The sequence below is a fragment of the Stegostoma tigrinum genome, chromosome 1 (assembly GCF_030684315.1).
Source record: "Stegostoma tigrinum isolate sSteTig4 chromosome 1, sSteTig4.hap1, whole genome shotgun sequence".
Taxonomy (NCBI): Eukaryota; Metazoa; Chordata; class Chondrichthyes; order Orectolobiformes; family Stegostomatidae; genus Stegostoma; species Stegostoma tigrinum.
The window spans coordinates 29,697,317-29,725,011 of record NC_081354.1 but is presented as its reverse complement, the minus strand read 5'-3'; the positions used below and the strand labels follow the sequence as shown (position 1 = coordinate 29,725,011).

Genomic DNA, 27,695 nt, shown 5'->3' with positions numbered 1-27,695 from the left:
AATCAATTTTCAATATCTTATCATTTGAAAAGCTTTTTAAAAAAATGTTCCACCAAAGTCAATAATGTCATACTTCTCTACATTGTTTTACATCCACTATATTCTTTCTTATCCATTCATCCAACTTGTTTATCCCTCTATAGTCTGAGTCCACCTCCTAACTTACCCACCTAACTTTGTCAGCAAATTGGATAAATTACACTTAAGTGTCCTGATCTGAGTTATTGATATACTTTTTGTCTGTTTAGTGTATATTAAAATTTCTTTAAATCCTTTATCCCCACTGTATATATTTTAAAATAAGTATTGAAATGAACTACTTTCCTTGACAGTAATTTTACATGGCTACAGAAAACCTAAAGATCAAATGTAAGTATTTTATTAATATGTGCTTCAGTACTCTTGTGTCTGCTCATGTTTATTCTCTGTCTCTCCTCCCAGGAAATTGGACACCTTTGCTTTTCTCTAACCATGCTCAAATTTTGATCATTCTTATTACTAAAAATGCTAAATTGTTTACGTACAGACATAATTCTGAATGAGAATCTTCATTCTTTGGTGTTCAGGTATCTAATGCTTCAATTCTTTAACTCCCTTGGATTACTTCTGAGAAATTGAATTAGAGTATTTTGTCTTAATGTGGTCAGGATTTCCCCACTGTGACCCATCACCCTATTTGTGTCAATGTCCATAACACAAAAACATAGAAGATAGGAGCAGGAGGAGGCCATTCGGCTCTTTGAGTGTGCTCTGCCATTCACCACGATCATGGCTGATTGTCCAACTCAATAGCGTAATCCTGCTTTCCCTCCATAGCCTTTGTTCCTATTCACTCCAAATGCTACCTGCCACTCTAATATATTCAATGATTTTGCATCAATTACTTCCTATGGAAATGAATTTCACAGGCTTACCACCCTTTTGAGTGAAGAAGTATCTCCTCATCTCCGTCCTAAATGGTCTACCCCAAATCTTCAGACTGTGATCCTGGTTCTGGTCACAGTCACCATTGGGAGCATCCTCCCTGCATTTATCTTGTCTAATCCTATTAAAATTTTAACAGGGCCCTCCCCCTGAGAACACCACCACCCCCCCCCCCCCCACCCCCCCGCCGCCACCCCTCATTTGTCTGAACTCCAGCAAAAACAATCCCAGCTTAGTCAATCTCTCTTCATTCGCAAGTTCCACCATCCCTGGAATCAGCCTGGTAAACCTTCGCTGCACTCCCTCGAGAGCAAGAGCATCCTTCCTCGGAAAAGGAAACCAAACTGCACACAATATTCTAGGTGTGGCCTCACCTAAGCCCTGTATAACTACCACAACACATGACTTGCAAGTTAGATAATTTCTCCCCTAACCAATTTTGAGAAAATTCTCCTGATTCCCACTTTCATTTTTTCTTGACATTAAGTTTTAACAGAGAAAATTGGACATTATTATGATTCAGCAGATGGTGATACTGAAGACATCAGATCTTGGCAAGAAATCTGATTTCATGGATCATTATAATAAGTGCAACGTTAACATTGTTTTTGGCTCCATATGTGGAGAGCCAGATCTATTGAATTTCTTCAGCTTTCTCTGTTTGTTGTTATAGATTAGAAATTTTATTTTTTGCACTTTGTCATGGTATTCAATCAGTGAACAAGTTTACATGAGGTTGCCGACATTCTCTAAATAAAAGAACACAATAAAAGATATATTTTTGTGTGTGATAATTTAGAAAGATCATAACATAAAACAGCAAGAATAAAGATTCAACCTTTTCCCAGCAATATCCTTTACAGTCATTCCTATCTTAACTCTGGAATTTCCTTCTTAACTCGATGACGTGACAAACATTTGCTATTGGCGACTAAACTGCTTTTCTTGACTGAAACCTAATTGTGGCCCTTACTTTGTCCATTTCTGTGTCACAGAAGCTCTGTTTGTAAATATTACATCAATTAATTCTCCAAGTAGTTTATCTATTAATTTAGCTCAAGTTACCTGCTTTCTTGAAAGTAATATTATGACTTTCTGACACCTTTAAAAAACAAAATCACCTTAATGGTGTTAAAACTAAAAGTTGTTTGCCTTAACTTTACAATCCAATTTTCTCAATGATAACATGTTATAAATTTTCATATATAATGCTAAGGTATACTTCTTTTTCTGCTTTTATTGATTATGCATCTGTATTGGTTTGGGCTGGGCGGATTTCTGTCACTTCACAACACGTGTCTTATTGTGAGATAATTCGTAGTTTGCGCCCACAATGCTCTGTTCTCAATTTAAGCCTATTCTTTTAAACAATGGATCACTGAAATTCTTAATCAGTTCTTATGTTTTATTTTATTGTGAATCTCTCCAGATTGCGGTCTCTTTCAACAATTAAATTTGGAGAAAAACAAAAAACAATTTTTGTAGTGGAGCAGGAAGTTTTGTTCTTCAGGGTTAATGCCTCAGTTTTGTGTGCTTGCCTTGCAAACTTAGAATTCATTCCCCTGTCTTTCAGTGGGTCAAAGCATTAACTCAAACTCGCAGTAAAGCAGAGAATTTATGATTGTTTCTGTTTTTATTTTAACAGAAGAAGTAGCATTGTATGTTTTATTGGTAGTCATGATGTGGAGGTACTGGGGGTGGACACAGACAGAAGTCACACAACACCAGATTATAGTGCAATAGGTTTATTTGGCGTCACAAGCTTTCAAAGCAGTATTCCTTTGTCAGGTGATTAAACATGGCCAGCAAACCTTAGAATTTCTAATTGGATATAATCAGTTTAGTTAGCACTTTGTGCTGGGAATCTGTTTAATCGTATTCTAGATAGCATAGTTTCCAAATTCCATCTCTGCAGAACATTAGAAATTGTGAAGATTCAGATATATTGAGTTGCCTGTTTATGTCTGGAAGACGGATCATGGTTGAAATGAGTGAATGGAACAGGTCAACAAAATGAACACAGCTAATCCTTTATGAAGTCTAACTTATGAGAAAAAAATTATCACTTTAATCCATGTTTTCAGTAGTTATGCTGTCTTATTTAGGACATTGGGAAAAATTTGAATTCAGAATCTTTTATATTGACAGTACAGCAGTAGTTTGTGTAACAACAGAAGTGGTGCAGTCGCGTCCACATATCTGAAATCAGAAAGGGAAAGGTAAGCCAGCTTGCTGACACTGTCCACCTTTCTGTGGCTTATGATGTTGCATGGAAAGGGGTTGAACCCTTCAGTGTTGGCATGTGTTATTGTCCGTTAGTCTAAAGCTTACTGTCAATGTTCGTGCCTCAAGACTGGCCACGTGAGGCACAAAAGAAAATCTGCAAATCATAACGCAGCATATGATTGTACCTTCAGGAAAGGAAAATTTTCTCATGAGATTTCTAGTGCTCTTTTATATTGATATTAACATATATATTTAACAAGATAGTTTGAAGGGAAAAATCTTAAAGCTACAATTAAATGTTTTCAAATGTTCCATCTTACTTTCTCTGGACAGGAGGTCAAGTTTAAGGAATGTCTCTGATCTATTTGTAATGGGAGGAGCTCTAGTCCTGGAGTCTGCGGCTCTTCTTCATTGGTTGGACAGAGGGGGTTATGGACCTCTGGGAATGACAGGGATATCAATGGGAGGTCACGTAAGTTTTACCATTTCATAAAGCTGTATAGAAGGTGTGAACATGTCATATCTGAAGGAAATAAAGGTTGAAAGTACTGCAAATTGACTGTGCAAAGTGATTTTTTGGTTCAAGTTTTATATTTCTTTTACTGTGGTTCAGGATAGATGATTTGTTACCTATTGGTCTTTTAGTTATTAAAGACCAATCCCTCTACTTCTGCCACTGTTTACCTGACCCGTCCATATCTGGCTTCTCTACTCTTGACTTACACTTGCTGTCAGATTTGGCAGTTTCTGCTTTGATTCCAGGGCCCTTGTGTTTTGCCATTCTTTCTTGGTTCCATTTTTCCTTAGGTTACTTCCTCCTGGGCTTTAATGCTGGACTGTCTGCTCATGTGGCTTAGCTTCATTGAGCCTCCCAAGTTTACCATTAGGCTGATGCACCCCATTTCTTTCCTAAAATATTGAAAATTTGTATTGAATTATCATCATTAACACATACTCTAGTTCTTGAAATAGTTTAGTTGATGGAATTTTGTAGAAGTATGAAAAATGATATTTTAACATGATATTAAAAAAAACTTGAATATTGCAGTTCATGTTTGCATTTGGAAACCTGGAGGGTGATAGGGATTGCTGGATGGGGAGAGAATGGGATACAGGCAGAAGAAGACGACATGGGTAGTTAAAGGTTAGACATTAGCGTACAGAAATGTTTAGGTTTGGAGGGCAATGTCGGTGGAGCAGAAAACCTTGATTGTTTTATCAAATGGGAGCAGAATGAACACAAGCAGACCAGAAATGTGGCAAGAATGGTATGGATACAAGAGGAGTTAGTTTTGTAAGATATTAGACTTCTTCTAATGCATCAGTTTAGAGCTAAAGAATTATGATCTTAGGAGAGACTAGAAACATTTTTATTTGGAAACCTGAAAATCCGGATATTTACCAAATATATTACGCTACAATACTCGCTGATCAAACAAATGAAAGTTCCTACACAAGTCAAAGAATGTGAATAATAATAGTTATTCTACTTTTTAAGTTGTGGAATATATTAAAAATACAATGAACACAATGACTTGTTCACTAAGCTGAACTTCTTAACTCAGTTTTCCTTTTATACCCATTTAACTTGTACCTTAACAATGCATAAATTGGAAAACTAACCATTTGTTCTCAGTGGCGGAGTACTGTTTCAAAAATTCAAAAGGGTTGAGATTACATAATTCTTTGCTCTAGTATGGTTGTCCTTTCAAATCTCCTGCAACCATTACATGGTAATAAACTCTTTGCTCAAATCCAAAACATCTTGAGGTCATACCTACTACCAGTATCCACCTATCACCATCATTCTGCCTCAATCTGTCCTCTTCCCTCTTTATCTCCCGCTCTCGCTACTCCCACATCCAGTCCTGATGAAGGGTAATGCCCAAAACATTGACTGCCTCTTTTCTCCAGATGCTGCCTGGCTTGCTGTGCTCTTCCAGCCTCCTGTCTGTCTATCTGGATACCAGCATTTGAAGTTTTTTTTTGTCTCTATGCTAAAGTTGAAAACAGAACCACACACAATCTACTGTTCTCTTCTGGCATCTCCACCTTAAATAATTTCTTTTGAACTTTTTTACTTTTCCACTTTTATCTCCCAGGCAAATTAGAAAAATGAACAGTTACAGAAAGCAAGATAATAAAATGTGAGGCTGGATGAACACAGCAGGCCCAGCAGCATCTCAGGAGCTCAAAAGCTGACATTTCGGGCCGAGACCCTTCATCAGAGAGGGGGATGGGGATGGGGGGTGGAGAGGAGAGTATAGGTAGGGAGGGGATAGGTTAGTCCAGGGAAGACGGACAGGTCAAGGAGGTGGGATGAGGTTAGTAGGTGGGAAATGGAGGTGCGGCTTGAGGTGGGAGGAAGGGATGGGTGAGAGGAAGATCTGCAGTTCCCATTATCACGGTTACAGAAAGCAAGTTTGTTTTTAAACAACAACTAGTCTATTGTAGAGTCATTAGGGCAGCACAGTGGCTCAGTGGTCAGCACTGCTGCTTCACAGTGACAGGGACCAGGTTTGATTCCACCCTCAGGCGACTGTGTGGAATTTGCACATTCTCCATGTGTCTGCAGGTTTCCTCTGGCTCCTCCTACAGTCTGAAGGTGTGCAAGGTAGATGGATTGGCTATACTAAATTGCCCATAGCATCCAGGGATGTGTGGGCTGGGTGGATTAACCATGGGAAATGTAGGGCTATGGTGATAAGGTGGGGGTGTAGACGGTCTGGGTGGGCTGATTTTCAGAGGGTCAGTGTGGACTCAGTGGGCTGAATGTCCCGCTTCCACACTGTAGGGATTCTGTGATAGAGGTCTGCAGCACAGAAAAAAACCCTTGGGTCAAAAACCAATACTGAGTTATTCTCACTGCCTTTTCTAGCACTTAGCCCTGTACGCCTTGGCACTGCATGTGCACATCGAAAGACTATTTAAATGTTATAAGGGTTTCTGCATCAACCCGCATTACAGACAGTGAGTTCCTCCTTCCCACTGCCTTCTGAGTTCAAAAAGATTTTCCTCACATATCCTCTAAACCTCTTGACCCTTGCCTTAAATCAATGCTCCTTGGTCATTGATCCCTCCACAAAGGGGAACAGTTCCTTTCTGTGTACCTGTCTTTGGCCGTCATAATTTTTTACATCTCGATCATGTCCTGCTCAGTTTCCTTTGCTCAAAGGAAAACAACCCCAATCTGTCCAGTCTCTCTTCATAACAAAAATTTTTAGCCCAAGCTGCATCCTTGAAAATCTTCTCTCCACCTTCTCCAGTGCAGTTTCATCCTTCGTATACTGTGGATTTCAGAAATACGCACAATACTCTAGCTGTAGCCTAACCAACATTTTATACAAATCCAGTATAACGTCCCTACTCTTAAATTCTGTGCCTCAGCTAACAAAAGGCAAGTATCCCGCATGCTTTTTTAACCACTTTATCTACTCATCCCCTTACCTTGAGTTCCCTGATCCTCAGTGTTCACAAAGTCCTCCTGTTCATCATGTGTTCCTTTGCCTTGTTTATTCTGCCATCTGCATCACCTCAGACTTATCTAGATTGAATTCCCTTGGCCACTGATGAGATTATCTGATCAGCCTGTCTTGGAAAACTCGTTCTTGAAGAGAATATCCTCGTACGTAAAACATAGGTTTTTACCCAAAAGTGCATAGACTATCACAGAATATAAATGTTGATTTTTATATTTGAATTTTGAACAATTGTCTTCAACTAAAAGAAGCAATTTTAAGTTTTAGCTTTCAGAAAAATTGATCTGTGGATTCTGGAGAAAATTGTTTTCTACTAATTTCAGTGATACTAAATATCTGTTTCCAGATGGCATCGTTGGCTGCAAGTAACTGGCCCAAACCCATACCACTGGTACCTTGTCTGTCTTGGTCTACAGCCTCCGGTGTTTTTACTTCAGTGAGTAATTACTGTTGTTTCAGTTCTGTGATTTGCTGCTTTGTTGCATCTGAGGAATTGTATAAGTATTGTACATAGAAACTAAATGGATTATTTTCTAAACTTTCTGAAAAGATCCTGCTTGTCTTTTGTGAGTTTCAGTTTCTACAATGAACTGTTTTGTTACATTATAGGTTCTCTATGAAATTCTTTTTGAAAATAGAATTGAAATCTTTAATAGTAATAATGACTTTGAGCTCTCTTTTCCAGTTTAAATTAGAAACATTAAGCTCTGAATTAAGTAATATTCAAATAGGAACTTGGAAGTTTTAGAATAACCTATAACAGTTGTCACAATTGTACAAAATTTGCAGCATAAAACAAATCTGGAATTAAAGTCTAAATTTTCTGCTGCCACCTTGCAATACCATACCAATTTGTTTTGACGCTGCTATTCATAAATCCTAAATGCTGAATACCTTAATTGAAAAGTAGTTTATCTACCTGGGATAAGCTTGTAAGTGCTCTCTCTGCCTCTCCTACCCTTTCTGTGAAAACCTTCGTCCAAGCCTCAGTCCCCTCTTGCTGACATTCCTACCTCATAGCAACTGAGCTTGCCAACCTTACTTTGGTCTATCTTGTGTTCCCCTGGTATCGTATTCTCCTTTGACACCACACTTTGTTTCATCCCTCCTGCATCGTCTGTATGATTTTCTCTACTGCCCATCTATGCTTCTCACTATATTTCTCACTACTCTTACTGCTTTGTTCACTTAGCGTCTGCACTTGAGTGACCTCTCCTTAATGATTTCAGTCTTGCCCTTGATATGTTTACTCCGTTTATATAAGTTCTTTGCTTCCTGATCTCCTCTAATCTTTTCTTACCCAGGTTTACAGCGAAATCTATGACTGTCATAAAATCAATTGCAGATTACATCTTTCTATATTTCTCATCACTCAACATTTTATTTCCAGGTCCAACCCAACTTCCTTTGTGTCAACCTCTGAAAAAATCTCTTTCTGTTGCTTACAACAGCAATTTGTGACAGTTTGATCAGTCTTTGAGTTTCTGATACATTAGCAGGTCTATTTAACTACTTGATCTACTTAACAAGTCTCTTATCTCCACTTTGATTCTCTTGACCTTAATAAAGCCCTCATTTTATCACCCAGGTAATATGGTCAGTGTCTTTGCAGACGTGAACACAAATGCACACAATCTGATTAGCCGTCACCTCAGCTAGCCCACATGAAGCACTGTTGGATGTTATTGTCTGTGACCGCAGTTACTCAGTTTTCCAAGATTGTGCTGGAATGTGGTCCATAACTAACTGTTTTCTTTGATTCTTTTACCTTTTCTGTTCACATCTCACATTTGTGGAGCTATTGGATGTCACTTAGATTAAGGCCATTAAATTCTGCCTCTGCTGCATTTATCCCATCCCCTTTCTCAACAAGCCAAGGTTCCCTTACCTCCTATTACACCCACTTTGAGAATCAAATACCAGAACCTAGCTCTGAACTCAGATTTTCTCTCTATCTTTGGTCTTGTTCACACCTGCTCTGAGATCGTCCTGCCCAGGAAACCAAACCAGTACTCTCCCAGTTTTTTTTTTGCTATATTTCTGACCATCTAGTTTTCCTTCCCAGCCTCCATGCTACCTGACAATGTGGCAAGCTTCATCTCATTAGTTAAAGCTCCATTTTAAGCCTGCCACCACCCCGTTCTATGAAAAAGAAAATTGCTGTTCATCCCTTGCAAGTGATAGCCTGATATCTAACCTCCATAAATCCTTGAATGTGGTGTTGCACATTCTTTTGTTCAAATTACTCCAGAGCCTCATCTCCCACCATTACCCTGAAAACCATTTCTGTAATCTTAACCAGTCATAAGCCACCAAGATCTGTGTTCCTCCATTTTTGGACAGTTTTGCATTCCCCCATTTTCTTTGCAATACCTTTTGGCAGCCATGCCTGTCTCTCAGCACTCTACATTTCTCTCCCTAAAATGTCTCTGCTTTTCATTTCTTTTTTTTAAATGCTCCTTAAAATCTATCTCTTTGACCAGGCTTTTAGTTGCTTGTTATTAAATAATTGCTTTGTGCTCAATATGAACTTTTTGTCTTGTTACATACCATTGAAGAGTTTGGGACGTTTTACTTCATTAAGGATGCTGTACAGATACAAATTTAATATTTAAACTTCATGAAAATCGAAAAATTTCCTCCAACTTAGTTCCAAGTAATACTCAAACTTGAAGTTAGGTAATATCAAAAATTTCTAAGCCAATTAGACTATCAGTTTTGAAAACAACTCTGAAATTTGGTTTCAACTTCAGTCAGATTGATGGACAGTGGTCTGTGGTTGTCACAACTACGTGAAATAAATTTAATTAATTTCAACTTACTTATGGTAAATGGAAGATATCCACTTTTGGTTCGGGTGTCCAAATTTCTAAATTGTTTAATTTTCCTGTCTTAATAGCTACATTGAACACAGAACTTAGGTAAGTCAAAAGAAATTTAAAAAAACACCTGTTGCCCAAGACTGTGGGGTAGAAAAACTAATAGATTGGAGTTAAGAAATGTTTCTTCCGTCTAGCATTAGATGTTATATTCCATACATGTACAATTCCTTGAAAAATTCTTACGAATGTTTCATTTTAACAAGAGGATAAGAATTGACAACTATAGAAAATAGTGAGGAGAAAAGTAATCTCCATTTAGAGAGGCAAGGTTTGATCAGGAGTAATCAGCATAGCTTTGTCAGAGGGAGGTCATGCTGAACAAATCTGATGGATTTTTTTCAGTCGGTCACCAAGTTTTTGGATGGCGGTAGAGGAATTGATATAGTTTACATTGGTTTCAGCGAGGCCTATGACAAGGTACCATATGGGAAACTGATAAGGAAAGTAAATGTTCATGGGATCCATGGTAACTTGGCAAGATGGATCCAAAATTGGCTTAGTGACAAGGTGACAGAAGGTGATGGTAGAAAGTTGTTTTAGGCTCAAGTCCAGTGTGCAGTGGCCTACCCCAGGGATTAATGCTGGGTCCTGTATTGTTTGTGATAATTGTAAATTACATAGATGAGAATGTGGGAGAGAAGATGCGATTATGGATGACACAAAGATTGGCCAGATTGTTGACTGAAAGGAGGAAGCTGTTGAGTTACAAGCGAAAATAAATGGATTAGTCAGTTGGGCAGATCGAATTTAACCCTGATACATGTGGGGTGATGCACTTATCAGTCATGGAATAAGATTATTAGAGCAGGGATGTCATGTTGAAGCTGTATGGAACTTTTGATTATGCCACAGCGAGAGTACTGTGTTCAGGTCACCACACTTATAGGAAGGATGTGATTGCACTGGAGGGCATGCCAGGGAGATTAATCAGGAAATTCTGTGGGATGGAGCATTTCAGTTATGAAGAGAAGCTGGATAAAGTCAGGTCGTTTTCTTTGGAGTAGAGAAGGTAAGTGGAGGACTGGTAGAGGCGTATGAGATAATGAAGGGCATGGTGAATAGAAAGTAGCTGTGCTGCTTAGTTGAAGGATCAGTAAGAAGGCAGCATAATTTTAAAGTGCAAGTCAGGAGGTTTAGGTGGGACTTGAAAGTTACCATGGATCCCATGAACAGTTACTTTTCACTCAGAGGATGTGGAGTTTGGGAGAGTAGTTGAGGCATGAAACCTCACAACCTTTAAAAGTACTTGGATGATGAACACTTGAAGTATTATAATATTCAAGACTATGAGCCTAGTTTGGAAAGTGGGACTACTGTATATAGCAGTATATTCTTAGTGTTACAGACTTGATGGGCTGAAGGGCCTCATCTCTACAGTATGATTCTATATGATTTGTCAGAGTGGCAAATGTGGAACAATGGAAATTGATTGCCTTAGGTTGTTCAGCTGCAGTTAGCACATACTCGGGTTGTTTTTTTGTTCCACATACTTGGTTTACTCAGATCTTTGTATTCTTTTATGTTTTGAAGTCAATTCCCAAATAGTTTCAGGGAGGAAATTATTTGTAGAGTGACTGTTAAAAGTTACCTTTGTACCTTCTGTTAAATAAATTTTGATTCATGCCACACAAAGTAGTGTATATAAAGGTAGATTTGGTCTAGCTTGTAGGCTTTGAACAAAATATTTTCTATTTTTCTTTGCATATTTGCATACTTTAATGTTCAATGTAACAGTACTTATTATGAAGTATGTAATCATTTCTTCCATCTGTTTGAATGAATTAATAAAATGGCATTTAAACAAGGAGTGTCAGACACACGTAGACTGTTTTTTAATGCATTTAAGCCAAATCAAGTAATATTGTGTTACACTTGAATCCTGCTTGAATGTGGTTCCAGAATAAGATTCCATTTCAAGTGGCCAGAGGTTATGTCACTAGCTGAAGAACTTAATTTACAAATACTTTTAATGTAATCAGTTAACTTTCAGAGAATTTGATGATGGGGGAGAAAGGTGTCATCAAGCTGGAAGGGGAATACGAAAGAAGTGTCATAGCAGTGTGCAACAATTTAAGGCTAGAGGCCTAAAAGGCAGGGATTTTAGTAATGTGAAAAGCAAGCTGTTACATGTGAGTGAATTCAGTGGATGGAAAAGTGCTTTGATGTTGTACCATGATGATTGGAAAATCGCTGTTGTAACCCCCTTGTTTAAGAAAGAATCAAGACAAAAAATGGAAAATTATAGGTCGATTAGCCTCACCTCGGTTGTTGGTAAAATTCTAGAATCCATTGTTAAGGAAGAGATTTCTAAACTCTTGGAAGTGCAGGGTCGTATTAGAACAGGTCAGCATGGATTTAGTAAGGAGAGGTCGTGCCTGACAAACCTGTTAGAATTCTTTGAAGAAGTAACAAGTAGGTTAGACCAGGGAAATGTTATCTATCTAGATTTCCAAAAGGCCTTTGATAAGGTGCCTCACACGAGGCTGCTGAGTAACATGAGGGCCCATGGTGTTCGAGGTGAGCTACTGGCATGGATTGAGAATTGGCTGTCTGACAGGGCTGGTGTCCCGCAGGGTTCAGTGTTGGGGCCGCATGAATGAAGGGACTGGGGGCATTCTGGAAATGTTTGCCGATGATACGAAGATAGGTGGACAGGCAGGTAGTACTGAGGAGGTGGGGAGGCTGCAGAAAGATTTAGACAGTTTAGGAGAGTGGTCCAGGGAATGGCTGATGAAATTCAATGTGAGCAAATGCGAGGTCTTGCACTTTGGAAAAAAGAATACAGGCACGGACTATTTTCTAAATGGTGAGAAAATTCATAACGCCGACGTACAGAAGGATCCAGGAGTGCTAGTCCAGGATTCTCAAAAGGTTAACTTGCAGGTTGTGTCTGTGATTAAGAAAGCGAATGTAATGTTGTCACTTATCTCAAGAGCGTTGGAATATAAAAGCAGCGATGTGCTTCTGAGACTTTATAAAGGTCTAGTTAGGTCCCATTTAGAATACTGTGCCCAATTTTGGGCCGCACGCCTCAGGAAGGACATACTGGCACTGGAGCGTGTCCAGCAGAGATTGACATGGATGATCCCTGGAATGGTAGGTCTAACATAAGATGAATGGCTGAGAATCCTGGGATTGTATTCTTTAGAGTTTAGAAGGTTGAGGGGAGATCTAGTAGAAACATACAAGATAATGCATGGCTTAGAAAGGGTGGACACTGGGAGGTTGTTTCCGTTAGGCGGGGAGATTAGGACCTGTGGGCACAGCCTTAGAATTAGAGGGGGTAAATTTAGAATGGAAATCAGGAGACATTTCTTCAGCCAGAGAGTGGTGGGCTTGTGGAATTCATTGCCACGGAGCGCAGTGGAGGCCGGGACGTTAAATGTCTTCAAGGCCGAGTTTGATAATTTCTTGATCTCGCAAGGAATTAAGGGCTACGGGGAGAGTGCGGGTAAGTGGAGTTGAAATGCCCATCAGCCATGATTGAATGGCGGAGTGAACTTGATGGGCCGTACCTCCACTCCAATGTCTTATGGTGTTATGGATGGCAAGGAAAAATTTTTAAGGAGGCATGATTTTCAAGGCAAATGGAAATCGAGCAGCAAGAAACTAGTTGTACAGGATTTGACCTTTACATAAATGGTATATGAGTGTGGAATTTGTCATCTTCAATTTTGATGACAGTAAAGCTAAACCCTGAAATGGATGGTATTTCAACCAAATTGTGTGAAATTTCATGAAATATTGTTGGCTAAAAAAATGAAATCTCTACAATTACACTGGAGAAACAAAAATAACTTACTGAAATAGTCTTCATAAAATTCAGCTCGAGTTGCTATATTTAGGATGTAATTGAATTACACATATAGGACTGCCAGATTTGATGGGCTGACTTAGCTGATCGTGAATGCAGTGTGGGCATTGTAATTGCTTCCATATCCTTGACTTAAGGAGATAACAAAAGCAAGAGTTCTTATTCCTTTTTCAAGTTCTGTTGACTTTTTTCAAAGACATTACCAATTAATGGGTGAAAAGAGTGCAGTAGACATGTCTAATGACAATGGTGAGGGAAGCAATCACAAAAGATCAAAATGTGAGATGAGGCTCAGGTTTATCAGGAATTAATCAATAAGTGTGGAGAGTGTGGAAAGCTAAGTGCGCAAGAAAATATTGAAAGAGAAAGACAAATCAGTAGAAATTATTTTTAAAATCTTGTACCTAAATGCACAGGGTATTTGGACGAAGGTTGATGAGAAGATGGCACAAATAGGGACTAATGGCAATGACCTGGAAGGGATTACTGAAATGTGGTTGCAGGAGGATCAGGACTGGGAGTTAAATGTCCAAAGGTATTTGGTATTCTGAAAGGATGGATGAGAAGGAGCAGGAGGTGGAGTTGCTTTGTTGTTTAGGGATGACATCAAAGCTGCATTAAGATATGATATTGGCTCTAGGGGGTGAAAATGTTGAATCCATCTTTGTGGAAATAAAAAGCAAGAGAAGAAACCACTTGGTAGAAATAATTTACAGGCCACAGAAGTAGGGCAAAGTACAAACCAGGAAATAATGAGGGCTTGTGAGAAGGGCACAGTGTTAATTATGAGTGATTTGAACATGCTTATAGACTGGATTAATCAACTTAGCAAGGGTAACCTTGGGGAAAGGCTCATAGTGCATGAGGAGTGTTTCTTAGAGCAACATGTCATAAATCCAGCCGGAGAACTGGCTACTTTAGATTTGGTATTATGTAACGAGGAGGGATTGATATCTAGTCTCGTAATTAAAGATCCTGTTGTAAGGAGTGATCACAACATGCTAGAGTTTCAAATTCAGATCAAAAGAGGTGAAGACAGTCACATTACTAGTTTGCGTTAGGCAAAGGTTTGAGGAAGGATTTGGCCCTTTTGCGCTGGGCAAAAATATTAAAGGCCAGCTCATTTGAAGAACAGTGGTAAATGCTTAGGGACATATGAAATACCTCTCAATTAAAGTATATTCCTGAGAGGAGGAGGAATTGCAATAGATGAAAAATCATTTATAGCTTAACAAGGAAGTCAAGGATAACATAAAGGCAAAAACAAGGGCAAATCAAACTGCAAAAGTTAGTGGCACTCTGGAGGATTGTGAAAACTTTAAACTTCAGCATAGGGTTACTAAAAACAAAATCAAAAGAGCTAAGTTGAACTATAAAAGGAACCTAGCAGAAAACATAAGCACTGATACCAAAAACTTTTTTTATGTATATATAAAAAGAAAAGAGTTGTGAAAGTAAACGTTGGCCTTTTAGAGGAAGAAAATGGCAAGGTAATGGTGGAAGCAGTAAACTAATACTTTGTCTCCATTTTCACAGAAGACGATAATAATTTCTTCCCAAAAACTGCAGTTTCTACGGAGGAACTTAGTAATTTCACTATAATAAGGAACAAGATATTAAGTAAACTGATGGGATTAAAGGCAACTTTAAAGGCAGATTTGTGAGGGACAGTAGGTCATCAGTAGTCAAATTGTACTCCAACAGAATCTACAACTTAATGACTTGGCATACCCCCACTCCACTATTACAGGCATTTCTCCTATAGCGTGATAGTCACATTCGTGTGACCTCGCGCTGTACAAAATCACGCTGTTGGAAATTGCCATAGAAAATTACGTTGTATAGAAATTGCCATAGAAAATTACTGTACCCATATACATTATCCAAACTGCGACCACTATTCCTCAATAACATTACAGCCAATTTGCATCAACAAAACATGCATTATAGCAGAAGTACCTGTATAATCAAGCCAGGAGATTAGCCCTTGTTGCATGAAGTGTGCAGGAGAGCATGCCAAGAGCAGCATCAGGCATACCTAAAGTTGGACGTGTCAACTTGGTGAAATGACAAAATAGGACGACTTGCATTCCAAACAGCTTAAACAGCAAGTGATAGAACTTAACAATTCAACGGCTAACAGAGGAGATCTAAGTTGTGAAGTCCTGCCCAATCTAGTCATGAATAGTGTCAGCTAATTAAATAACCTACTGCAAGCAGTCACTCCATTAACAGTCCCATTTTTGATAATGGGGGAGCCCAACACATGGGCCAGAAATGAACGGATGACCTGTCTCTGCCACCTAGTCTTCAACCAATTCAATTTGCTCCACATGACTTCAAGATGGAATTACTGGATACTGCAAAGGCTATGGGCCCTGACAATGCTTCCAGTAATACTTGTATTACAGTAATATCCAAAGACTTGAGCTCCAGAACTGCTGTGCCATTTGCCAAGTTGATCCAGTACAGCCTCAGCACTGACATATGTCTGAGGATCTGGCAAATTACCTAGATATATGCAGGACAAACCTAACCTGAACAATTACCAATTCGTTAGTGTACTCTTGATCATCAGTCAAATATTGGGAGGTATAATCAACCGTGCTACTAAGCAGTACTTGCTTAGCATGATCTGCTCGCTGTCAGTTTGGGTTCCTCCAGGGCCACTCAACAGTTGACCTCATTACAGTCTTAGCAACATAGCAAAAGAGCTGAATTTCAGAAGTGAGATTGACCGGCTCTGACATCAAGGCTGCATTTGACCAAGTGCGACATCAAAGAATGCTTGCAAAACTGGAGTCACTGGGAATTTGGAGGGGTATCTCTCTGCCAGTTGGAATCATATCTGCCACAAACCAAGATGGTTGTGGTTGTTAGTGGTTAGTCAACTCAATTCTAGGATATCTCTATCAGGAATTACTCAGGTAGCAACATCTTCAACTGCTTCATCAATGACCTTCCTTCCATCAATAGTTCAGAAGTGGGGACGTTCATTGATATCTGCCCAATGTACTGCACCATTTGCAGTTCCTCAGATAACAAAGCAGTCCATGTCTCAATGCAGCCAAATCTGGACAAATTCTAGGTTTGGGCAGACAAGTGGCAAGTAACATTTGCACCACACAAGTGCCAGGCAATGATTATTGCCAATAAGACAGTACTGCCTGTAAATCAGTGTGTGTTATTTAATAGAATATAGAACAGCACAGCATAGGGACAAGCCCTTTGGCCCACCATGATTCCATTCTAAACTAACTCTGTCTGCCTACACGTACACTGTATCCTTTTGTTTGCTGCTTGTTCACGTGTCTGTCCAAATGCTTCTTAAAAGTTGCTTTTGTGACTGTTTCTACTAGCTCCCCATAAAGTATTTGAAGGAGAGGCTTACCAAGATGGTAGTAGGGATGAACAATTGTGCTTTGAGAGTCTGGTCATGGCCCATATCAACTGCAGTCTCCCAACTTCCCAAACCTACAGTTGGCCTACCAACATAACAGGTCCACACATGATGCTATATCCATAGTCCTGCACTCATCCCTGCAACATCTGAACAACAAAGGTACCTATGTCAGAGTCCTGCTTGTTGACTACAGCTCTACCTTCAATAGCGTTGACCCCTCATAAATGCAACAGTGAAGAAGGCACAACAACGCCTCTTTTTCCTCAGGCAGCTCAGAAATTTGACACATCCATAATGTCACTCACCAACTTCTACAGGTACACCATTGAAAGCATCCTGAGTGGGTGCATAATGGCCTGGTATGGTTACTGCTGTACCCAGGACCATAAGAAACTACAGAAGTTGGTATGCGCAGCCCAGACCATCACAGAAGCCACCCTTCCATCCATGCTCTATTTACACATCGCACTGCCACAGACAGTGGCCAACATCATCAAAGACCCATCACACCCTGGTAATGACCTCCTGCAACATCTTCTTTCAGGCAGAAGATATGGAAGCCTGAACACACGCACAAGCAGGTTCAGGAACAGCTTCTTTCTGGCCGTTATCAGAATGTTGAATGGCCTCTAGCCTCAAATAACGTAACCTGCAATGTAACCTGTATGCCTCTAAGTCTTTTTGATCTGCACATCTTTTGCTTGCTATGATCTGCCTGTACCACTCGTAAACAAAGCTTTCTGCTGTATTTTGGGACACGTGACAATAAAATTTTAAAACATCAAAAAGCTACAAGGAGAGATGGAAGATGTTCAAACAAATTTATCAGAGCAGTGAAGATAAAGAATTATAGGAACCCTTCTAAAATTGTGAAGAGCTTCAGTAGAATTGATAAGGAGGATGTATTTTCTCTAATTGGAGTCAATGACTGGTCTTCAATTAAAATGATAATTTGGCGTATGAAGGGTTAGAAGAGAAAAATAATAATGTGTAGTTTGTGAGCATAGAAGTCTTCACCACAGGGTTTGGTTAAGGGAGAGATCTTTGAATCTTTTCAGAGAAAATCGAATACATATTTGAAGCAACGAAAGAGGGCAATTAGGAGAGAGTAAGTCAGTGAGATTATAGAATGATTATTTCAGTTAAAACTGACATGATTATAAACTGGTAGAATGGCTTGTAAGGTGCCATCAACTGTCCCAAAAGTGGGAATCTGCATAAAAGGCAAATTGACAATGTCATTACCTTGCCATTTAAGTTAATGACTTCTTCTGACATCAGTGTAAATGTAATATGTTTGAATATTGCTGATGGTAGACACGTTGGCAAAGCTTTTTAATTCTGTACTAATCAGAAGAAGTGCAAGAATGCCAAATTTCAAACAACCTCATCAAATTATGCTACAGGAAGTCCTTACATAAAGATGTGGTAATCCTTGTCAATTGAGATGTATTACCCTACTATATCTAACATTGGTAAATAAAATAATTTAAAAAGTAAAATATACTTTAACAATACAGTTTAAAATATAAAAGGAAAAGCTTACTTACAATATTGGACCTCATCCTTACTGCCATTCCTACTACCCAAATGTCCTGCTTCCTACTGCTGCAAATCCATACCTTCTGACTACCACCTTCACAGGTAGGCATGCAGGGAAGGTACCAAGCACAGTCATGACTGATACCTGACTGCTAGGAGGAGGGTTAGAAAGGCCAAGGTCCCGTAAGTGTCTAAGAGGAGCAGCTTCACCACATGTGAGTGCATCCTTGAGACTGGTAGCAGCAAGAAGGGGTACAAAGCTGCATGACATGGCTAAGATATTTGGCAGCTCAGGTAGGTGTTCTAGATACTGTTAAGTCAAGACTGTCTGGTACAGACCTCTGGCAGGAATACCTCCACACATAGGAGAGGCCGCAAATCATAGGGTAAGGGTCAGGTACAGAGAAAGGCTGCACATTGGAAGGTGGAGCACAGGGAGCAGTTTTGAGTTTGAGAGCAGGAGAAGCTGCATCAAAATGGCACCCATCCCAAGGGAAGCAACATCAAAGTGAAAACTGCAACACTGAATGAGTCTGAAGGCTCCATTAATTTATTCACATTTAAAGCGAAATATCATTGCATGCATCAAGATTAATGTACAGGATTACTACCAGTATTTAAGTCTGTACTTGCAAGCAACTATTTATTATATATTTGTTGTGAACTATTATATCCTTCAATCCAAAAGTGGGTGAATGTTATGATTAATAATACTTTACAAATCATGCAGGTAGTAGTGGTTTCTGGTCTGAGAACAATGGGAAATTAATTTGTTCTGTTGAAATAGAAAGTTTAGCTGCAGCCCTTTAAACATTTTAGTACAGGTACATGGAATATTGTTTATTTTAATACTATTGCTATTCACAGGGTGTTTTAAGTAAAGCTGTGAATTGGAGAGAGCTGGAAAAGCAGTATGCCACAGAAACTGTTTATGAAGAAGAAATTATCAGACTGCTAGAATACTGTGGAGTAAGTTTGTTTTAGTTTTTAACATTTTAGTTTTTAATTTAATTAAATTTTAGTTTTTATGCTGGATATGCTTATTACCTGTGTGCCACTTCAAATTATATTAAAATTACATTTAAAGATTTTCCATGAGCAGCATGTCATTTGAGGATTAAGGTCCTTCAAAATACTGTCCCTGTGAAATCTGGACGTTTAATGTTTCTTTTGAAACTGAAGATGCTAGTAATTTGAGGCCTGTGTATTTTCAACTGTATCTTGTTTAAATAATAGTTCAGTCACTTTGGCTCAATTATATCAAAATACACTGCTAACAATGTAGCTAATATGTATTACCTCAGAATTAAGTACTAAATGTCAGGTTACCAATTTATTCTTTCCCTTCCCATCTTAAACTGTCCTTTTAAACAATCTCAAAGCAAGTGAAGCAATTAATAGTTTTTGGTACTGAAAAGAAATGAGTTAATGAATTATTAGTGATTTCTACCATTCCTCACTCACTCAAACGCACACGTACAAAGTTTTTGAAAGGCATGTGATATGTTGGCCAGCTGTACATGTATTGATCTAGCTGCCAGCATGCATACAATATATGTCAGACTCATTTTATGTCTTTCATAATGGATGCGTTTATTCAGCATTTGCACTAACTAATTTATGCCAGTTTGTACATACTGTCTTTTGCTTATATGTTCATAGATTTTATCTATTCCAAACTACTGAAGTTGTCATTTAAGGGAAGTCCTCATAACTAATTGTTATCCTGTACTTATTGCTAAATAGCAATGGGTCAAAAGATCTGCAAAAGTATTGTTTGATGGTGTGCTTTTGGTCATTGTGCTGCCTTGGGGCATGTCAGGTGATACTTGCTAGTGAAGCAGGAGAGCCTCATTGTGGTGATACAAAAACAGTGATTTTGGAACCTTGTAAAATCACTTGGGAGCAAAGATAATGTTTTGCTTTCCTGGTTGTTGTGAAAAAATGTAATAGAAGTGTTCAAATTCTAAGGGGTGTTGATAGACTAAATAATGAGAAACTGTTTCCAGCGGCAGAAGAGTCAGCAACCAGAGAAAACAAGCTTGTGATAATTTGCAGCAGAATCTAAGGCAAGATGAGAAAGTTTTTTTTATTGCATGAAATATAATGATCTGTCACTAATGCAAGAAAAAAATGTAAGGTTATGCTAAATGAATTTAGATGAAGAAGAATGGAAGGAGGATTGTATGAAGCATAAACAAAACACATTTGGGCCAAATAGGCACATAATTATTTATCTTCATGCAGCCCTTTGTGTCGATACTTCACTGTATAAATGTAGGTTAAAAATTTTCACAGTGCTAGGACCTGAGTTCGTTTATTCCCTCAAATGATTGCCTGTGTGGAATTTGCACATTCTCTGGTTTCCTTCCACAGTCCAAAGATGTGCAGGTTAAGTGGATTGGCTGTATTAACATGCCCATAATGTCCAGGGAAATGCAAGTAAGGCGGATTAGCCATGGGAAATGCAGGGTTACAGAGAAAAGATAGGGGGTGGGTCTAGGTGGGATGCTGTTCAGAAAATCAGTGTAAACCTGATGGACAAAATGGCCTGCTTCCACACTGAGGGTATTCTATGATTGAATATGAAATAAAACACCTGTAAAGTATTGTATAGTTTTTCTTGTACAATTATTAGCTTAGCCAATGTATCCTAAATTCTGAGCTATACTCTTAACTCATCTCTCCTTAGAGCCTGAGGGCCAAGAAATAAATAGCGTATGGAAAATTGCCACTAACTTTAGGAAGCAGTGAGCTATATTCCGAGATTGATGCAATCCACATATTATTGTTAATTAAGTCAGATTTTCTTAGCTAGCATCTTCAGTCTGAGATGACAATATGACTATGTTTGGTTCCAAGAAAAAAATGCATAATGTCTGAATTACTTTAACCAATAAAGAGTTATTACTATTCCAGAGAGCTAGTCCAAAGTTTTTTTTTCTGTTTGATCTTGTACACGTTATTCCAGAGAGCGAAGGCTTTTAGTCTCAATTCAATCCACTTAAATGATGAGAATGTTGGTGCAGATTTTCTGGTGGCTAGTTAGTCAGGACCTGCCACCTTTTATTCTCACTCACCCCCAACGCTGGGTGACACCCCACCCTTGCACTCCAGATCTCAAAATCTCCACACCAAACCCAAAATCCTGCCCCTCCAGGACAAGACTCCACCTTCAACCCCCAGTATTCAACATTGTACCCACTTGCCCCAATAGTTCTTCTTCTGCCTGCCAAATATTCCACGCCCTACCTAGTCTATCCTGCTTGAACGTAACCTTACACCTATTTTACCATTGTGCAGGAGCTGTCAAAGTGGTCATCTGTGATGTTGGGCACTTAAAATCACAGAATATGGCAGCTGACAGCTGTGAAGAAGGTGGCATAATTTGCCTTCCATCAACTGTTCTGCACCATGAGAGACCAGTCAGATTTAAAGTACAGTTCACATTTCTGAAGGAGCTTAGACTGGAATCTCCGTGATGGACTGGAGTGTCAATCTGTGTGTGTTTGCCACTCCGCAGGACTGTGACCCTTGATGTCTTTGAAAGAGCTGTCTTCTGCTTTAAAGGTATTGAAAGGATTATTGCATGACTAAAGGCAAAGTACTGCAGATGCTGGAGATCTGAAGTAAAAACAAATTGTTGGAGAAACTCAGCAGGTCTGGCAGCACGTGAAGAGAGAGGTCAGAAATTACATGACATCAGGTTATAGTCCAACAGGTCTATTTGAAAGAACGAGCTTTTGGAGCCTCACTCCTCCTTTAGTTATTAGTGAGGTGGTATCAGACACAGAATTTATAAGACAGCTGAAGAAGGAGCAAGGCTTTGAAAGCTTGTGTTTTCAAATGACCCTGTTGAACTATAACCTGGTGTTGTGTGATTTCTGACCTTATCCACCCCAGTCCAATACTGGCACCTCCATACCTGTGGAGGGAGAAATAGAGTTAACTTTAGAATCCATAATTTTTCAACTTCCTTCAGTTCTGAAGAAGCATCACACCAGACTCAAAACATTTTAAGTCTGTTTCTTTCTTATATGCTGCCAGACTTGCTGAGTTTCTCCTGCATTTTGAATTTATCTAATGAGATTTGAGCAGTGGTTGTAGAATGCTAATTTTACTAAATATAACTGTTTAGCTTCAATGTTAGGGTGGTTAGGAAGAGTTGTGTAGGTGTAGAGACATAGCTAGTGCACACTTGACTTACAAATTCAAACAAATTATTTTGCTAATGGAAACTATTCAATCTAAACAGAAGATTATTGCCACAGTGTTGGCCTTGGCTGTGAGGGAGCACTACCACTTGGCCGGAAAGTCAAAGATTCAACTTCACTCTTAAACATGAGGACATGATCTAAGTTGAAATATCAATGTAGTGCAAAGTGAGTGAGACTTGAATTGAGGCTTTTTCTGCTCACCCAGCAATTGTAAAAAATTCCCATGTCACTTTTTTGAGTAGAAAATAAGTTTTCTTGGCACTCCTCACCAAAGTTTTGTCTCTCACGGACTTCATGAAGCAACACATCATATTTTCAACAATTTCATTGTTGTTTGTCAGACCTTACAAGTTGAGGCATTTCTGTGAATAACAGCAGTGATCATACTTCCAGAAGTACTTTAGGAGATCCTGAGGTCGTGAAAGATACCATATAAATGCAAATTTGTTCATTTTTTAAATAAAAACTGAAAGAAATGCGAATGCTGTATATCAGGAATAAAAGAAAAGAAGTTGCTGGGAAAGCTCAGCAGGTCTGGTAGCATCTGTGAAGCAAAATCAGAGTTGATGTTTTGGGTCCGGTGACCCAAAGTTCTGAGGAAGGTCACCGGACCCAAAACGTCAACTCTGATTTTTCTTCACAGTTGCTGCAGCAACTTCTGTTTTTGTTCCTTTGTTCTTTTTTTTGATCTATTGGTTTGTTTGGCTTCTGTTTGTAGTTTTTTTAAGATTGTAGCTTTGGCCTGAATTACTTGGCCAGGCTGTGCTGTCTTCCTGCTTACTAAAGATTAGAAATGTTTGGTGAACATCTTGTGTGACTTATTTTGCATGGCTTGTTGATACAAAGCTATGTTGTTGTTTCTCCGTTACATTGCTCCTGCTTTCCTTGTGAGAAGTGCAGTCAAAGCAAAAGCTAAAAGAAATTGTTCTGAATTATAATTTTGAGTTAGTTGTGGGATTTGGCTGCATAATATTGCATATAACCTGGGTTGTTTTAGGCTGTCATTTAACATAAAATTGCAAAAAATTAGAAGTAACATGCTGTGCTTCAGTTTGAGTGTATCTACGTTATCCTTGAACAAAATAATGAAACGTGTATTAAAATTAGTAAAATTATGATTTTTAGTCAGGTTAGAAAGGCAGATTTTTGTTTTGAATTGTACTCCATGATTCAAACCTGTAATTGTGTTATGCTGGAGATCACAGTGGGTCAGACATCATGCATGGAGACAGAGTGAGCTAATAGTTTGAGCCTAGATAATTCTTCATCATAGCTGAAATGATGTGTGGAAGGACAGCATTTATGCTGTTGTTTGGGGCTATGGTGGTGGTGGGGTTTGGCTGCATAATATTGCACATAACCTGGGTTGTTTTAGGCTGTCATTTAACATAAAATTGCAAAAAATTAGAAGTAACATGCTGTGCTTCAGTTTGAGTGTTGGGTTAGGGTGCTGGTGGAGAAAAGATGTTAAGAGTTCAAATGAAGTGATCAGAATGTGAGATTGATAGAGCAATAGCATGTATCCTGCCAGACTTGAATGTACAGTAACTAGGATCAGGGAGGGAAGGACATGATAACAAGCTAAAAAAGGAAGAAATGGTTCACAATTTAAAGGTGTTGAACTCAACATAAAGTCCAGAAGGCTGTAAAGTGCCTAGTCTGCACACCCCTTACCCCCAAACTGTCGCACAAATGCTGTCCCCTCCACACTTCACCACCAGCTCTGATGTAGAGTCATCAAGACTCGAAACGTTAGCTTGCTCTCTGTCCATGGATGCTGTCTACCCTGCTATAATCACCAGCATTTGTTTTCAGTCAAGCTTTTTTAACTTGTTTTTGACAGCTGTGATTCCGCTAGATGTACACAACTTATTTTGCAGTTTATCTTTTAGTTACAGGAATTCCATAAATCCTTAAAACTGTTCAAATTGTCCTAATGCTTGTTAAGATGATTTACCTCAAAATGTGTAGAAGAACACACTTATAACACTGTTAATATCATAAAACATCCAGGATATTGGCAGGATAATCTTAAGCAAGGTGTGACATCAAGCCAGTACATTTGGTCAGATGATCAAACATTTGGTCAGAGGTAGTAGACCAAGGAATGTCTTGAGGGAGGAAAGCAAGGTGGCAGGATAGTCTTGTGTTTGCGGCTCGGGCAACTGAAGGCACGACCAATAATGATGGAGCAATTAAAATTGGGTCAGAATTAGAGGTGTGCAGATATTTCAGTGTTTTGTAGGACTAGAGGAGATTTACAGAGATGGAGAAGGATGAGGCCATTAAAGAATTTGAAAAATCAGGACGTAAGTTTCAGAATCAAGACATAGTCTTGCAGGCAAGCAAAAGGCTGATAGGATAGCAAAGTTTCCTGAGAGTCATTCATTGGCAGCAAAATAATGTGCAACTGCAAATTTACAGAAGGTAAAATATGAGAGCCAGGAGGCATAATCCTCCTCTAGTTGCTTTGTTATGTCTATCCTTTCTACAGATGTTCTACCAGATCTAATATCTTAATTTTCCAATTTATTAGCTGATTTACATAGGTCTTTGATACTGTAATTTCCCTCAACACTTTTCTATTTCCTCCATGTTATTTTGTATATTGTAGCATTAATAAAAAAAAATTTACCTACTTGATCCTGTTAAGTATATCCTATTTGCTGTCCCACTCCGGTGTTACTTTTAAAGCAAAACCAGTCATCTGCAAATCTTTCCCCCTTTAAAATGACAGCATCCTGATGGTCAAAAATGAGAGAAGAGTTCAAAGTATTTGCTGTATTTATTTATCCCTAGGGGGAAGTGACTAACACCTGTTTTTAAAACATGCATCCATATAGAACAAGGGACCTGATCATTACGTTTTTGCATGACATCACAGCTGCATTCATTCTTCTTTTGTTGAATGAGTTTTAATTTCAAGTTTTAATATCAGCGAATAGTTTTTTTTTCTCATTCCAGCTTTTGACATCAGGGGTAGTTTACTTGTCTTTGTGTAGGTTTTTAAATGAAGTAATGGGCACCTCTAGGCATTCCTGTTGAGGGAAAGTAAAAACTTAAGGAGATTGGTCTTGTTCTGCTAGATTACACCTTTTGTCAGCTGATCACAAAGTTGATTTTGTGCTAGCTGTCGAGAAGCTTTATAATTCCACTAACTCTTCTTACAGCTGTAAGATGATGACGGGAGAGGTGGAAAGCGAAGAAGGACTTCTAAAGTGAGGAGAAAGGAACTGTTTGGAGCTCTAATTGTATAACATTTTGAATCCCAACGTGACTCTCAGATATACCTATCCTCTTCAAATGATGTTCACTTAACTGTACCTCAGTTGTTGCAGATATTGGCTGCTCTTTTTCCTTTTTATTTGTAAGACCGTGTAAAAGATAATTTATTAGAGTTGTTTATATTCAAACTCTTTCAGAAAAGTGTCCTTTGTAAGGATATTTTAATAACTTGGGGGAAAGTTATCAGCAAAGTTCTCACTTTCCAGGTTGTGCATAGATACTCTGTGCTACATAAGTGAACCATGTAGAACTGAACATTCCCAGGCTTGACTTAATAGTCACAGTTGGTTAATGACAAGTAAATGCTCACCCGGCTAGCAAGATGTACATCTTGTGAATGACTTTTTTTGTTTAAAATGTGTTAGAATTGACTTCAGCATTCCTGGTTTGGAAAACAATTTAGTTGGAATTATCCTAATGATCACCATATAAGATTACAGTTCTTAACTACATGTGTTGGAGATTGGGGAAAGGAGAAGCTGAACAAATATTTAGTCTTGTGTTTGCTTTCAGTATATCTGAATGCTTTTAAAATTATTTCTAAATTTTAAGTATTTGATATTTAGGCAGATTCCTTTAAAATGGGCCAGGATTTTGTGAAGAACTCCTCATCCAGTTTTGAAAAAATGGATCACCGTGATCTTCCCACAGGCATGTTAGATTTAAATGTCAAGAGAGAAATGATGAGGACTGCGACAGTTACTCGGTTCAGCACAGACACGGCTGCCTTAAATACCTCTACACAAGGAATTCTCCTTCAAGGTACATCAAACACTGGTTGCCTAAGTCACCAAGTGTCGTCAACAAATATTAGCAAGTGTTCATCCACTGTAAAACATGAACTGTTAAAGAGGGAAAAAGGGAAGGCCTCCCTAGCACGAGAATCTATAGTCTTCATGAAAGGAGTAATGGATGAATGTACACACATTGGAAATTTCTCAGGTAATTTAAACTTTTCAGTGAAATTCAAAATATGTACGAAGTGCTGTAATCTACCTTATTAAGGCTATGTGTCTGTCATTTTATTGTTTAGGAACCATTCAAGGTTCTTCTGATAGTTCGTTAGGTAATTTTGTCATGTGGCTAGCTTATTTTAGTAAGGGTAGCAGTTAGGGTTTTATAGATGATCTTTATATCTGTAAGGAAAAGGTTCTCACGTAGGTTCAATTGCTGATTCCATTATTGCCGGAAGTGTGATTTTTGAATGACTCTTTGGCCATTGTTGGATTGACTCAACAGTAATGGAATTTTATTTTATTCTATTCTATTTTGGAATGGCCTACTAAACCCATTGTCTAAATTGATAAATGGAAAATGACAACTTGGTTGAGGTAATCGGAAGGGATACAGTGTGCATGGAAATCCACCTTTGCATCAGTTCTGAAGAATATTGGATAGAATTGGTAAAAGAACTTAAATGAAGCTTGCAAAGATTTGGAGAATCTTTCGTTTTGGGCTGTAAAATAGCTAATGCATCAATGCAAACACAATGCAAGGACACGGTTCCTGTCTTTATGACCAATGTCAGAATAATGTTAGAGACAAAATTCTGCTCCCTCAGTAAAGCAGCAGAGGATAATGGACAAGATATGAATTAACTGGTGGACTTGTCCCCATCTGTATTTACGTATTGCTCAAATTGAGATTGCACTGACAAAACTGAGAACTTGTATATACTCTCAAGCATGGAACTGACTTTTGCAGGGAACGGCAAAATGCATTTTGTAGGAAATAATAACAATCCTTATTCTTGCTAATCAGCTCTTTTTTATTGTTTGCAAACTCTCTTTGACCTTTGCAGTAGATAATCCTTTACTGTCAGCAATCCTAACATCAGTAAAACGCACTTGTGTCCACCATCGTTGATTTAATAAAGATCTTTACTTTAGCGCATTTTGTTTATTGCAATATATGAATTTATAT

General features: G+C 38.6%; 1 protein-coding gene across 7 annotated transcripts in view; it reads left to right on the top strand.

Moving 5' to 3' along the window:
- abhd18 (abhydrolase domain containing 18) overlaps positions 1 to 27,695 on the top strand; it is a 98,222-nt gene that overhangs the window by 57,615 nt on the left and 12,912 nt on the right. For 6 of the 7 annotated variants that reach the window (XM_059643644.1, XM_059643581.1, XM_059643625.1 and 3 more), the window contains 5 exons: positions 344 to 369; positions 3,484 to 3,622; positions 6,976 to 7,065; positions 19,138 to 19,239; positions 26,339 to 26,714. In XM_059643644.1, coding sequence (XP_059499627.1) covers positions 344 to 369; positions 3,484 to 3,622; positions 6,976 to 7,065; positions 19,138 to 19,239; positions 26,339 to 26,714 — 733 coding nt within the window. The remainder of the gene's footprint in view (positions 1 to 343; positions 370 to 3,483; positions 3,623 to 6,975; positions 7,066 to 19,137; positions 19,240 to 26,338; positions 26,715 to 27,695) is intronic. The other variant, XM_059643657.1, reaches the window with a different exon arrangement.